This window comes from Montipora capricornis, chromosome 2 (genome assembly GCF_036669925.1).
Source record: "Montipora capricornis isolate CH-2021 chromosome 2, ASM3666992v2, whole genome shotgun sequence".
In the NCBI taxonomy this organism is placed as follows: Eukaryota; Metazoa; Cnidaria; class Anthozoa; order Scleractinia; family Acroporidae; genus Montipora; species Montipora capricornis.
The window spans coordinates 41,658,443-41,670,942 of record NC_090884.1 but is presented as its reverse complement, the minus strand read 5'-3'; the positions used below and the strand labels follow the sequence as shown (position 1 = coordinate 41,670,942).

General features: G+C 39.7%; 1 protein-coding gene and 1 pseudogene across 2 annotated transcripts in view; one reads left to right on the top strand and one right to left on the bottom strand.

Annotated features, from left to right (window-relative positions):
• LOC138022082 (uncharacterized) overlaps nucleotides 1-12,500 on the top strand; it is an 88,828-nt gene that overhangs the window by 24,262 nt on the left and 52,066 nt on the right. For both annotated transcript variants that reach the window (XM_068869114.1, XM_068869105.1), the window contains exon 14: nucleotides 8,607-8,727. In XM_068869114.1, the coding sequence (XP_068725215.1) occupies nucleotides 8,607-8,727 (121 nt within the window). The remainder of the gene's footprint in view (nucleotides 1-8,606; nucleotides 8,728-12,500) is intronic.
• LOC138022137 (proline-rich transmembrane protein 4-like) overlaps nucleotides 1-12,500 on the bottom strand; it is a 45,186-nt pseudogene that overhangs the window by 2,647 nt on the left and 30,039 nt on the right.

Sequence of the window (12,500 nt, the reverse complement as noted above, 5' to 3'; positions counted from 1 at the left end):
ACCAGGAGAAGCAGACTCAACGCAGAAATGATACACGGGTGTCCAAGAGAAAATAACAATCGGTTAACTACAAGAGGAAGGCGTTTCCTTGAACCGTAAGGGTCCACGAATAAGGAAAATGCGCGAATGGAACTAAAAATGAATATTGTCGAAAGTAGCGTCGCTTTTAAGGCTGATAATTTGGTTTGTCAAGGTACATTCCGAGCAGCTCAAACGGAGGGACCAGCGCTATAAGTGTGAATATCACAGCAAATCCGTAGGTGTGTAATGGCCAAGCGTCGTCCCATTCGTTGAATGCCAAAGACCACTCTGGTTCCGGCTCAGGCCATGTTTGCTCGGGATACGCCTTTGGTTTCGACGTTTTTGAGGGCTCCGAATATGATGACTCGGGTGATCCCTCGGGCGCTGGTTCGGGTGTTATGAATGTTGATTCAGTTGAGTGCGTGTCTCGCTTCTGCCTTATTTTTCTTTTTCTGTGCATCTCTGGGCCCTTAACATGACCGTGTGAGTGAATCTCACTCATAATTTCTTTCTGCAGCTGTCGATTTTGGTTGACAACGCCACTTTCTTCTGTTTGCACACATTTCCTATCCAAACTGGAATTCATTTCCTCCCTGTTGACTTTTAGTCTCTTTTCCGCATATTTCGTGTTAGGAGGTCTGTCAGTTTTCAAAGTTTTCTGTCTTGATCCAGTGTGGTTTTCAGAACCAGACGAAAACAGCTGCAATTCTTGATTGTTTAAGTCCCGCTTAACTTCAGACTCAATGACATTGTTGATTTCATTTGCCCGTCTTTCCGCTTGATAAGAAACATCGTCGCTTCCAACTTTATGTTCCCATGAGCCACAAAAACATGAAAAACATAAAATCAACTTGGCAGCGAAGCTTTTATAACTCCACGATCTGACGTTCCGCATCGCTCTGGTTAATCACTTGAAGCACTTGTCTTTGCGAAGAGTTTCTGTAAGCGATGAAAATAAATTAGCATTGTAAGGTCTTATTGGTTTCACGCTAGAAAGCGTATATTGGTGGTTTTGGTCACAACTGAGAAAAACAAAGAGAGTAATTAAGTTGCCGATGGAAACATGCTAATAATCGCCAACGAGTCTGGTCTGGAAGTCTGAATTAGGGCTGGCCATTTACAAGGACTCGGGTCATCACAGAAATTCTTTAGAGTCTAACGGTTTTCTTTGAGCACAAGCAGAGCTTTGGGTAATACTTAAGAGAGAATTATGAGTAAGGGAAAATGAAACAAATACGAAATCAAAGCTGAAAGGATTACAAAAATTAAAATAGGGAGATTGTACTTACAAACTGCTGAAGTTTGCGGCAATGAGTCCTTGGCCCGCGTATTTGCATATGGTGGGAAATTTTTCCTGTTCTGAATACAAGCAAGACACAAAGAGACAGAATTAAAAACAGGCAACAAAAGACGAAAGCGGGGCGTTGATTGAGCAAAAGACCGCAATAACGTAACAAATGAGTACTTTATAATTTGTTCACACCATGGGGCGAAGATTAACATCAGCAAGAAAGGAATTTAAAATTATTTTGCCTTAAAGGATAGTATCACGGTATTGCGCATATTCTAGCCGTAACGAATGGTATCATTTATTAGCCAATCGGAAGCGACGTTGTAATTCGTGAGGGATATTTACACGTACATGTAAAAATCCCGACCGCTGATCTAAGGGCGGTGGACTTCGCAGATGGCTGAGCGAGAATTTTCACGCGTAAGTGTAAATTCCCCTCACGAATCTTAACGTCGATTCAGATTGGCTTATAAACGATGACATTCGTTATGGCTAGAACATCCGCAATTCCATGATACTCTCCCTTTGAACAATATATGGATGGCATGGAGTTTTTAATGCTCATAGAATGTTTTATTTTGCTGAAGTGTAAATCCAGTTGAGGAAATAAGTGTATGCATAGTGCCAAGTAAGAAATCAGCTTACTTCGTCTAAGAACACTGCAATGGAAGGGTGTTTCCAATGTTATACTTTTGCTCCCTGTCGAGTTCGGTCCGTTCGAGTTACCTCCCCCTCTCCCCACCGTATTTGTAGTTCCAGAATGTCTTCTCTTCTGGGTTGAGTAACTCTGCTTTGCCTCGATTGTTCAAAAGGTGGATATCGCTAATCGCCCGATTAGGCGCACTGTCAAAACAGTCGATTTATTCACTGGACATACTGACGTATCCGGTGAGTTTCGATCCTTTGTTCCACTGGGGCCGAAACCTTTCTTGCTACCAGGGCTGTTTCTTCCATGAGATACGGGCGAGGAGGGGGCGAAATCGATTGATTTATTGATCGATCGGAATGCAAGAGGCGAACTCGAACGGGCAGACCTCAATTTCCTGGGCCACTGCGAAATCCTGCTTAAGGCTGACTTAGCGTCGACTTCAAGTAGTGTTAACCTCTGCGTGCCTGTTTTTCGAGAGTAACCTGTGATGAAACCTGCTCTGCTCTGTTTGTTAGCCAAAGAGATGATGTTCATTATTTTATGATATGTAAATTAGATACAGGTGTTTTCAAGAAATTGCGCATCTCGATCTCGATAAAAAGCATTTTTTTTACATAATTTTGTTTTCTCGCTCTGTCATTTAACAAGTATTCAGACACCAGAATGTTTGTTTCTAAATTTCCAATTTCCATGTATCAGTTCATCTCTTTCTTCGGCCACCGGGCATAACATTTAGCCTCTACTTGAATACATTTGCCACAATATCACCTCTTGACAAGTTTCATTCCTCAAGGTGTATCGAGACTATTGCCAGCAGTGAACCTAGTTTGAGTGCCCAGCTCCCATGGGTCTCCTGTAGCTCACAGTGGCCTGGTAGAGTATCCGAACTATTAATCGTAAGGTCGTAGGTTCGATTCCTGCAAAGGATCACTCGTATTTTTCCTGAGTATCCGCCAGTCGCTGTTGATAAATTCATCTTTATATTTGGTATTATTTTGTCACGTTTTTTCACACTGAGTGTTTGCTCTTGTTGGCGTTTTGTTGATTTTGCTCTAAAGACATGCTGTTGTTGTTAACGCCGGTTATAGACGATCGTCAAGTTTTATTTGCCAGGTTTCCTTGGACAAGTTTTGTTTGCTAGTGTATAATAATAATACGACAACCGACCTTTCTTTCCATTTTCATTTTATCAAAAATTCTGGTGTATGACACATTTCGTATGAGCGTTGTTGTAAAAAATTATTTCTCGTAGAAAAACCCGAGACAGCACTAAACCTTGTCTTTGGTCCATACAGTAAGTTACGATACCCTCAAGTGTTGTCCCTAAATTACTCTTGAAAACCGGATGTTTTAGATCAACGAAACTTGTCAAGAAAAACATGCCACGTTTTCTCTAACGAATACAGGTGCAAGGAAAACTTGTCAAAAATACTTGCCACGTGGAGAAATTGACACTGTCATGGTCAACGAGACAACCCGTTCGTTTGAGCAATACTGCCACATGTTAACTTCTTCTGTTACACACCTTGCGCGAAACCACTCCTGGAAATTTACAGGGCTAAATTGCAAAATGCGGTCTCTAACATTAGCCAACCATGGAGCGCGTCGTATGACAACAACAGCTGACAAGAAGAATGTCGTTTCTTTCTTAAATTGCATGCTTCCGTCCTACCTGTGTGTCATTTTTATATTTATTTATATCCTGCTATTTCTATTCTCTTTTTCTATAACAAAACGTACTTTGTTTGGTTTTAAATCCACCTAATGTCAAAACATTTTTCTTCACTTGCGCACGATATTGCTTTTACACCTTGAGGACTTTAAAAGCTTGTCGTATTTGATTTGATTGAAGATTCCTTCTGATCAGCGAAACTTGTCAAGAAAAACATGCATTAATTTATGTCTTGGTTTGTTGCACTCTCTTCTTTCTAATTATTGTCAACAATCCCATGAAAATAGAGACTGACCTCGATGAAACTAAAGCGTCAAACATCACATGAAAAGAATAGATATGTCTTTTTCTTTCGATGAGTCAGCCATTTTGCACGATGCGTTTAACGAAGCACGTTTACTTTTCAGTGTAGGAAAAAAAGGTCACTGAGCAGTGAATAAATTCTGTATGATACAACAACTTGTTTCCTGTCAAATGTCGGTGGTCAAGGAAGGTCGGTATGACCTGAGGATTTTGAAGACGGCATCTGATTCCGAGCCTACCCTGATTTCGTATATTGTAATCTACTGAAGCTGTATTCTTGAAGTCAAAGCAAAGCGGTGACGTGTTTAAAGCAAAATTTTCTTGTGGGGAAGTAGTAAGCATTGTATGAAGGAAAAATTGTGTGAGGAAAATGTGTCTCAGTACCCCTTTTTGATTACACAAGAGTATTTGAACAAGTACCGAGTTTTGAAGTAACTTCTTGGCGAATGTTATTCAGACCATTGCAAATCTGAAAACGATGCATTTGGCAAAGCCAGTGTCAGTGATCACTCTGCTTCACGCAAGCTTCAGATCGTCCATGCTTTTGTGGGATTCAAAATATAAAAACTGCGCGGTATAAATTTCAAAATTTCAATTTCAAAATACCAAGAAAATATTTCCTTTAGGTAGCCTCCGTCTTTGAAGGGAAATGGGTCAAGGCGCAAATAAGCTGATTAGAGGCGGTATTGCATAACTACAGAAAGCCTGGCTCCATAGTCATTCATGTGGTTAAATACTCGGAAAGTTTTCCCTCGAAAATCCGATGGTGAATTAAGATAATTGATATTATATTATAGCGCGCCTTTTACCTCGCATTTTTACGTTTACGTTCTCCAACTTACCCTCTGGATGATGAGAAAGATATTTTTTTCCTGGCAAAGGCGGTAGTTTGGACTTTCATCTTTGAGATATACAACGATCTATATAATCATTCTTAATATCAAACACCTGGCGTGTTATATCCGCTGTTGACGCTGTTGTCATGCACAATTAGTTTATTTACTCATTCGTGTAAATAGTCCTTGGTAATTGCTCCAGTATACTAAGCTATCGGTTGGTATTCCTTTCTTCTTGTTATTTTATTTTTGTTTTTGTTCTGAAAGTGCGTAGCTGAAGCGTTCTTTTTTAATATACGCTTGAAAAAATTGTTTTAAAAGTACCCGAAAGTTGAACGAACTATTGTTAATACTAGAAAAAAATTGACCTTGCAGATAATCAGTCAGTAAATAAGAATATGAATATCGAAGAAGTGGTTTCAATCTTATTTTTCATAAATTTTGGAAATTAATCGCTAGGCCGGTTACGTAAGCGAAGTCTAACTTACAACCATTTTGCCTCCAAAACTTTCTAGAACTGAATTTCTTTAAAGGCCCACCGACAACCACAAGTCTTTGCGGGCGTGCAAGCTATCGTCGCCATTTTCTGTAATACAGAAACTAGCATTTCTTGAAAAGTCAAATTCCATCGCCTCACATCGTCGTGTTTTGGATGCCCAGTAGCTTCAAACTTTGTTAATATTTTCCTTATGTTTAAATATTGTATTTTTGGCGTTATTTGGGTGTTGTGTTCGTGTTAAAAGCGGAATGAAAACTGTGAAGAAAGGTCGTCCGCCGAGGAAGGAAAAGCGCCATGTTATTTGGCTCACTACTTCAACCTTAAGATTATGGAACGAAAGGAGGAAGGCGTTTGGATTAAAAAACAAATCGAACAGCGAATTCGCAGAAGTTCTTCTTCACGGGATGTTTCTGAAGCGAACCGGCCGATTCAATTGCCCGGATAATAACAACAACAAAGGCGCGCAAAGGACACTGGTTGTCGGTGGCCCTTAAAGTAAACGAGTCCTTTTTCTTGCGTTCTGGACGCTGATTTTGGCAATGATCGTATTGGATTGGCAAAATGAAAAATTACTTTAAAACGCGGTTTTGTTAAGTTTAATTTTGGTTTCTTTTTTTTGCCTACGATTTTTGTCAGTTAATCATGATAATAAAATTGAATTGAGAAAAGCTGTATTTTGTGCGAAAAAGCTCTGCTTAAGTAATAATAATAATAATAATAATAATAATAATAATAATAATAATAATAAGCTCGATTCATCCTCTAGAGAGGAGTGAAACACAGACAATTAAAGTTGAACTGTCGTTCATTAAAAATAGCACAATTTCCTAGGTAGAGGGGGTTTCCTGTCTTTAAAGGACTATCTAACTAGAAATGCAAATATTACGTCTTGGCGGGTTATTGGTACACTGTGCCCTTTCTTTGTGAGAAAAACTGTTTTTTTTTCTTTTTTAAGGAGTGCATTGTTCAGATTTATTTGAAATTTCCTGACGAGGAAACCGAAGGCGAGCCGAGTCTTTTGTTGGTCTTCTTTTTATAGAATTTCATTCGCAGTATCCCGCTAAACTTGGGGAATGTAGCAATCTGTTGGCTGTTGTGCATCATGCAGTGGTCTGACTTGTGTTTTTGCCTTGAAAGAGCCTTTCAAATAAGCCACACGCATTGCAACAACATTAAATCTCGTAGCCTGTTGCGCAATTTCACAAAAACAGTGAAGAAAAATTGTCGTTTAATTCTTTATTTGACCACCTTTCCAGCTGACTACGAAAACTTCGACATAAAGATTGATTTGTTTTTTACCTGTTTCTCGTGTTCTGTTAATGGTTGTCGGAGTTTACATGGTGGGCATGTGTGCTTTTTGAGAGCGTGTAGTTGAAATCTTACTGGTTTTCCTTTTAAGAGGTTGTCAGGCGCATTGTAAAACAACAGTAACAAATTCACTTCTTCGCGACTTCACATACCGACTTACACAATGAGTAAAAGAACAAACCGACAACCATCCGCTCAAAAAACACAAAACCACTATTCATAAGTACGGCAAGATGTTGGTTTGCCCAATGATATTTACAAGGTTCTAAAAGAAAATCCTCGATGTCCTGTTGTATTATGCAAGCAGGGAACTAGGCTTCGCGTTGTTAATGATCAATCCTTTGGTAAAACTTGACAGCATCAACGAATATAGGTTTGACGCAGATGTGTCTTTACAAGGCGGAATCACCATTGAAATTTGGAAGAAAATATTTCGTAAATTGATTTAAAAAAACGGATAACACTGAAAATCAGTACCCGAAAATTGGCGTGGTTGGTAGCATAGCTGTGTTAATCTGGGACTTACAGTTTTTAATTATTTGCTCTAGTGTTATTACAAATCTGAAAAGAACGAAACGTGTCGACGCTAATTGCGATAACATGACTAATCGCCGGACGCGGATTCAAGCGCCCTAAAAACTTACTTGCTCTCGCGTACAAACAACTTTTTAAGATTTGAGAATCGCTGACATCTCTCTTGAAAAATGCGCACTCCACAATTGGTCAGTGTAGCGGACCGTGTGCAATCTTTATTTCCGCTTATGAAACTAAACATAATAGGGCCATTTATACGGGACAAAATAAGACGCGTCTTAGCTAAGACGCGTCTTAGATAGACGCGAACTGCTCGTATAAATGGTACAAAACAAGTGTTCGCGTCTTATTTTAGACGCGACTTACATAAGACGCGTCTTATCTTGGAACAGAATTTTAGGCTGTTCTTATTTTGTCCGCGTCTTAAATAAGACGTGAACTTCCTCGTATAAATGGGTTCGCGTCCTAAATAAGACGTGGACTACAAGTGCGCATGCCTGTCACATGCGTGACGACAACAGCAAATCGTCATTTCGTTGACAAGTCACCCAGGCTAACAAAATGGCTTCCCAGTCAGCCTCAAAAACACCAACAAAACAGAGAAACTCGTGGACTTGGTGGAGGAGAAAGAGTTCCTCATCCTTTGCCCGGAATTGGCAATTGCGGAACAACTGGATAACTGTGTGACAAGCGCCGGAGTAAGCTACTTCTTGTTTTAATTCAATGAATTGAAAGGGTTTTGCGGATGAAAAGAACAAAGGTGGTAACTGTTAATTAACAGTTATTCTTCGAGGGTTGTGCTAGATTTATAATGATAAAGTCCAAGTAGAATAAATGATTTATTAAAAGACTCTACAGCAGGCATGTTTGTCCGGTTAAGCTTATGTGTTCCCTTTTACTATCATTCTATAATGAAGAAGTATATTCCTTCATCCGAGATGGGTTGATCGAGAAAGGATTTGAAAAGAGAGAAGTTGACAAGATACGGTCGAAATACCGTAAGAAAAGAGGACTTCACAAAAGAGAAAAAAACATATCTTAAGAATTCTCTTCCTTCTTAAAATGACGGCACGCTTTTGTTTCTTGCTACAGCGCGCCATCTTGGATCTTTACCAAAGTTATTGCTTTTAACGGCGTTGCTAATGGCAACTTCGCATGTAAATGAGGCTGTATCAAAAATAAGACACGAACCTCACGCGAACCATTTATAAGAGATTTCGCGTCTATGTAGGACGCGAACGTATAAATGGTACAGTTCGCGTCCTATTTAAGACGCGTCTTAGCTAAGACGCGTCTTATTTTCTCCCGTATAAATGGCCCTATTGTCACTAACTTCTTTTCCTTGTTGAGATTGTAATTTGCCACTTTTTTTTCTTGTTTTTTTTTTTACTTCAAAGAAGGCTAACTGTAAGAAAAAACAGTGCTTGCTCGAGCTCAATTTATAGCAGTTGTAAATTCAAGTTTCTTGAGTTGAATACTGTTTGAATTTGTAGATCAGCTTCGTGCACCTTCAGGGACAGTTATGGTTTCATTCGTGGCGCAAGAGAAAGTGAAAGCGAAGTGTTTCATTTTCTGTGCAGGGAGCTGAAACATCACTATTCCAGCTTCTTTCAGGTGAGGATCCAAAAACGCTCTCTTTTATTTCTGCATTGTGGAGTAAGATTCTTAATTAATTAAATTCTTTAGGGAAAATTTAACAAGAGGAATACTAGTGATGGAGTTTTTAAATTTAAAGTTGTGGTGGTAAATTTTCAGTCGAACTTTTAATGTGGCTCTGTGTGGAACGCGTAGCATTTGCTTGGTACAGGCGTGGAAGCGTCTGTACATCAGGGTTCGAAAGCCGATTAAATTTATCCAGGATTAATGTAAACTTTTGTTTCATGTTTTCAACTTTTTGGTATGTTTCGTTAGCTTATTTTTGTTTTTCAAGATTGACTTCTTCTAATGTAAAGTTTTGCAGAATATCAGCGTTGAACAGCATTTGGGAGTAGAAAAATAAACTCCTTGGTTAATTTCTAATCTGGGATTAGCATTAATCGGCTCTTGAACAACCGGGACCAGGCCCCCGTTGTTTAAAGGCCAGATGACTTAAGGTCTCGTTAGTGCACTAGTCAACTGAAACCACTACCCCCCGACCCGCGGGATAGGGCGGGGAATAGGCCAGTTTCGTATTCTAACGGTTGGATTGGATCGAGCATGAAATGGAGGCTAACGTGGGGGAATCTTTTAAATGCAAATTATTTCCCCAGCATTAACCTCCATTTCATGCTAGATCCAGTCTAACCGTGAGAGTACGAAACTGAACTGGCCTATTTAACATTTATGAAGTGTTGAATTTTGCCATTTTCCCCGGTCAGCGGGGAATCATTCATTGTTAAATCCCCCGCTACCATAACCTTTGTAACTTGTCAAGGCCTCAGTGTTTCAATTTTGGCTGATTTATGCAACAAACACAATCAAATACTTAATCAAGTAGATTCTAGATTGAAGGACTCATCATTTATGCAATTTTCACTCCAAGCGTCCGCTGTCTAGAAGGAAATTGCGTTGTTGCTGTGCCTTGAATAATTATCAAAACGTGGACTGCTATCCTTTTGGACAGAAGCTGTTAGTATTACAACTCACAAAAAGGCACGTATGATATGCACAGCAAAAAACAATCAAAGTTAACAATGTTCAAATAAAAACAAGACACATCGTTGCGTCTACGTGGGATGCTGCTGTTTGTGTAAAATGTGAAGGTTGTTTGCAAATGTCACTGATCCCTGAAGCCAACAGAGGGTCACGAGGGACGTGGTAAAAGCGTTAAGAAAGGTTAAGTGTGATGACAATACAACATTTCCTTTGGGACTTCGAGCGAATCTATCTTATTTGTATCTTATTTGCATGTGCTCATATGCAATAAAAGCAATTTTGGCTACATTTATGAACAGTTTGAACCGGAAATGAAAGCAAGAGGTGTAATATTCTTGCGTTCTTCAACTTTCTATCGCTTTTGATCAACAAAATCGATTTCAAAGGAGGCTTAAGTTGCTAGCTCTTAGAGCAGACGACGATCATTTGAAGGGTACTTTTTTTTGCGAATTCAGTCCGAGAACGCAGTAATTCGAAGAAGGGAAGTAGTGTGTGTGTTGGGAAGTCCGTGTGAGCTCTTCCGATTACCTTTCGCGTGAAAATGAAGAGACGTCCATGTTGTATCTCCGACATGGCAATATCAAGCAAAGAGCTTCGTGACAGGCACGTGGCTAATTATCAAATCTGATTATGGTACAAACGATACTCACACGAATTTTAGGACGTGGTCTGCCAGGGCATCCGACGTAAATAGAAAAAGAATATCAACAAGCATATGCACCGTAAAAGCCTTAGAGCAGACATTCTTTCGCTAAAATTGACTTCAGATAACGACATGTTCACGAGGTTATCCAGATAACCTCTGTGGCCGATCTTTGTTTGAATAGTGCGATGTATTCTTCAAATTCTTCTTTTGAAGAGGTAGTTCTGAGAAGCCTAACTTCCGGTGCAATATGATAGGATAGGATAATTTATTTTAGATCAAGTATACGGGGAGTGGTTTCCCATTCTCCCGAGCCAGAGGCTCATGTTATAAGTGTTTGACAAGTGTAATTAAAAAAAAATAGAAAAAAAAAATGATTATTATTATTATATACTATTATTATTATTATATTATTATTATTATTATTATTATAAACCCACTGATAAATATCTTAACAAATATGGGCTTATGCAAGGAGACCAACGAGGCGCTAAGAGGGATGCGCTGGCACTGTTGACAACTTATTAATTGATTGGATAGTGTGGCCAAGACAGCCAGCGTGGAAAGAGAAATGTAAGCATGGCATGGGTAGATGTAAGAAAAGCTTACGATCACCGATATCACCGATGGCTGATAGATTTTTTCTCACTACACAAATTCCCACTCTGGCTCTGCAAGACGATTCAAAAGCTAACAATGAGTTGGACTGACCAAGATCTCAGCAAGAACCGAGCAAGGCTATGAAACATCAGAAGTGATTATGTTCAAAAAGAGGTCTTCCCCAGGGAGACGCACTCTGTCCAAGACTGTCCACCCTCTGTATTAACCCGATGTTATGGATGCTGAGTGCGACGGAAGGCTACAGAATCTCTAAGCCAATTGGGCAGAAGATCACACACTTGCTTTACATGATGATCTCAAGTTTTATGCTGCATCGGAAGGGAAATTGAGAAGAGTGGCAAAGCCGAAATTAAAGTCTTGCGTGAAGGATGTTGGATTGCATTGGAACGAACACAAAGTGTTCAGTGGTACATTTGAAGAAGGGTAACTTAAAATGGGACTCAGAAAACTAACGTTATCTGCGTAGGAGAAGAGGAATTTGTAGATTGCCTCAAGCAGGGATCACATTACAAGTTCCTTGGAATCATGGAGAACATCAAGCAGGATGGACACCTGAGTTCTAGAGATTGCATATATACAAAGATTATCATTGATTTGGTCTAGCCGCAGGTCTGATTACACAGGAGCACCCAACGAGAATATAGTTCAACCACCACTTAAACATAGCATCTCATCTGTTCGGATTTCCTACCTGAAAGTCTAGTGATCCGAAATTTACAGGGATCAAAACTTACCTTTCCGAAAATTTCAGCCAGGAAAGAGAGCTCCCCGAAAATTCTTGGTGACCTTTTTAGGGTAAAAATCCGTGAAAAAATGGGGCAATTATACCATTTTTTTGGATTGTTCGAAAATCTCCCTAGTACATGCAGGCAAGCAAGAAATTTTACAACAACAAATGTTCCGAAAATGCTTAGAATCTCAAATCGTCTTCCGAACAGATATTTTCCGAAATGACGTTGGTGACTGATTTACAGATGGTTGCGAACAATTCAGTTTGCAATGCCTGTTGCTTACCTATTTAATGACAACCCATTGTTGGCGATTATGGGACTAACAAAGGCTAGTCAGAGAATCAAGAAAGGTGACTTCGAGAGAATGGTGGTAAGCCACCCGCTAGGCTCAACAGCTATCGATGATAATCCTACCAAGAAAAGCTAGGAGGACGGGGACTCAAGAGTAATAGAGCCGGGAGGGCGAGAAGATTACGGCTGCAGTGAGATTATACATGAAAGAAAAATCCAGACACCATGGATTAGTACGAAGATTCGAGAAAAAGGAGAGGAAGCAGGGGACGACTGATCGCTGGTCACGGTAAAAGGATGCCAAGAAGTATGCAATAGACGGCTGGGATTATAGATTACACCTTGAGTACCCGCAACCAGTCATCACAGATATAAAGACGAACACAGATGTTCCAATAATGAAGATAAGAAAATAGTTGAAGGGCGCAGGGGTACAGAAGGATTTAGAAGAGATGGAGATGAGAGCA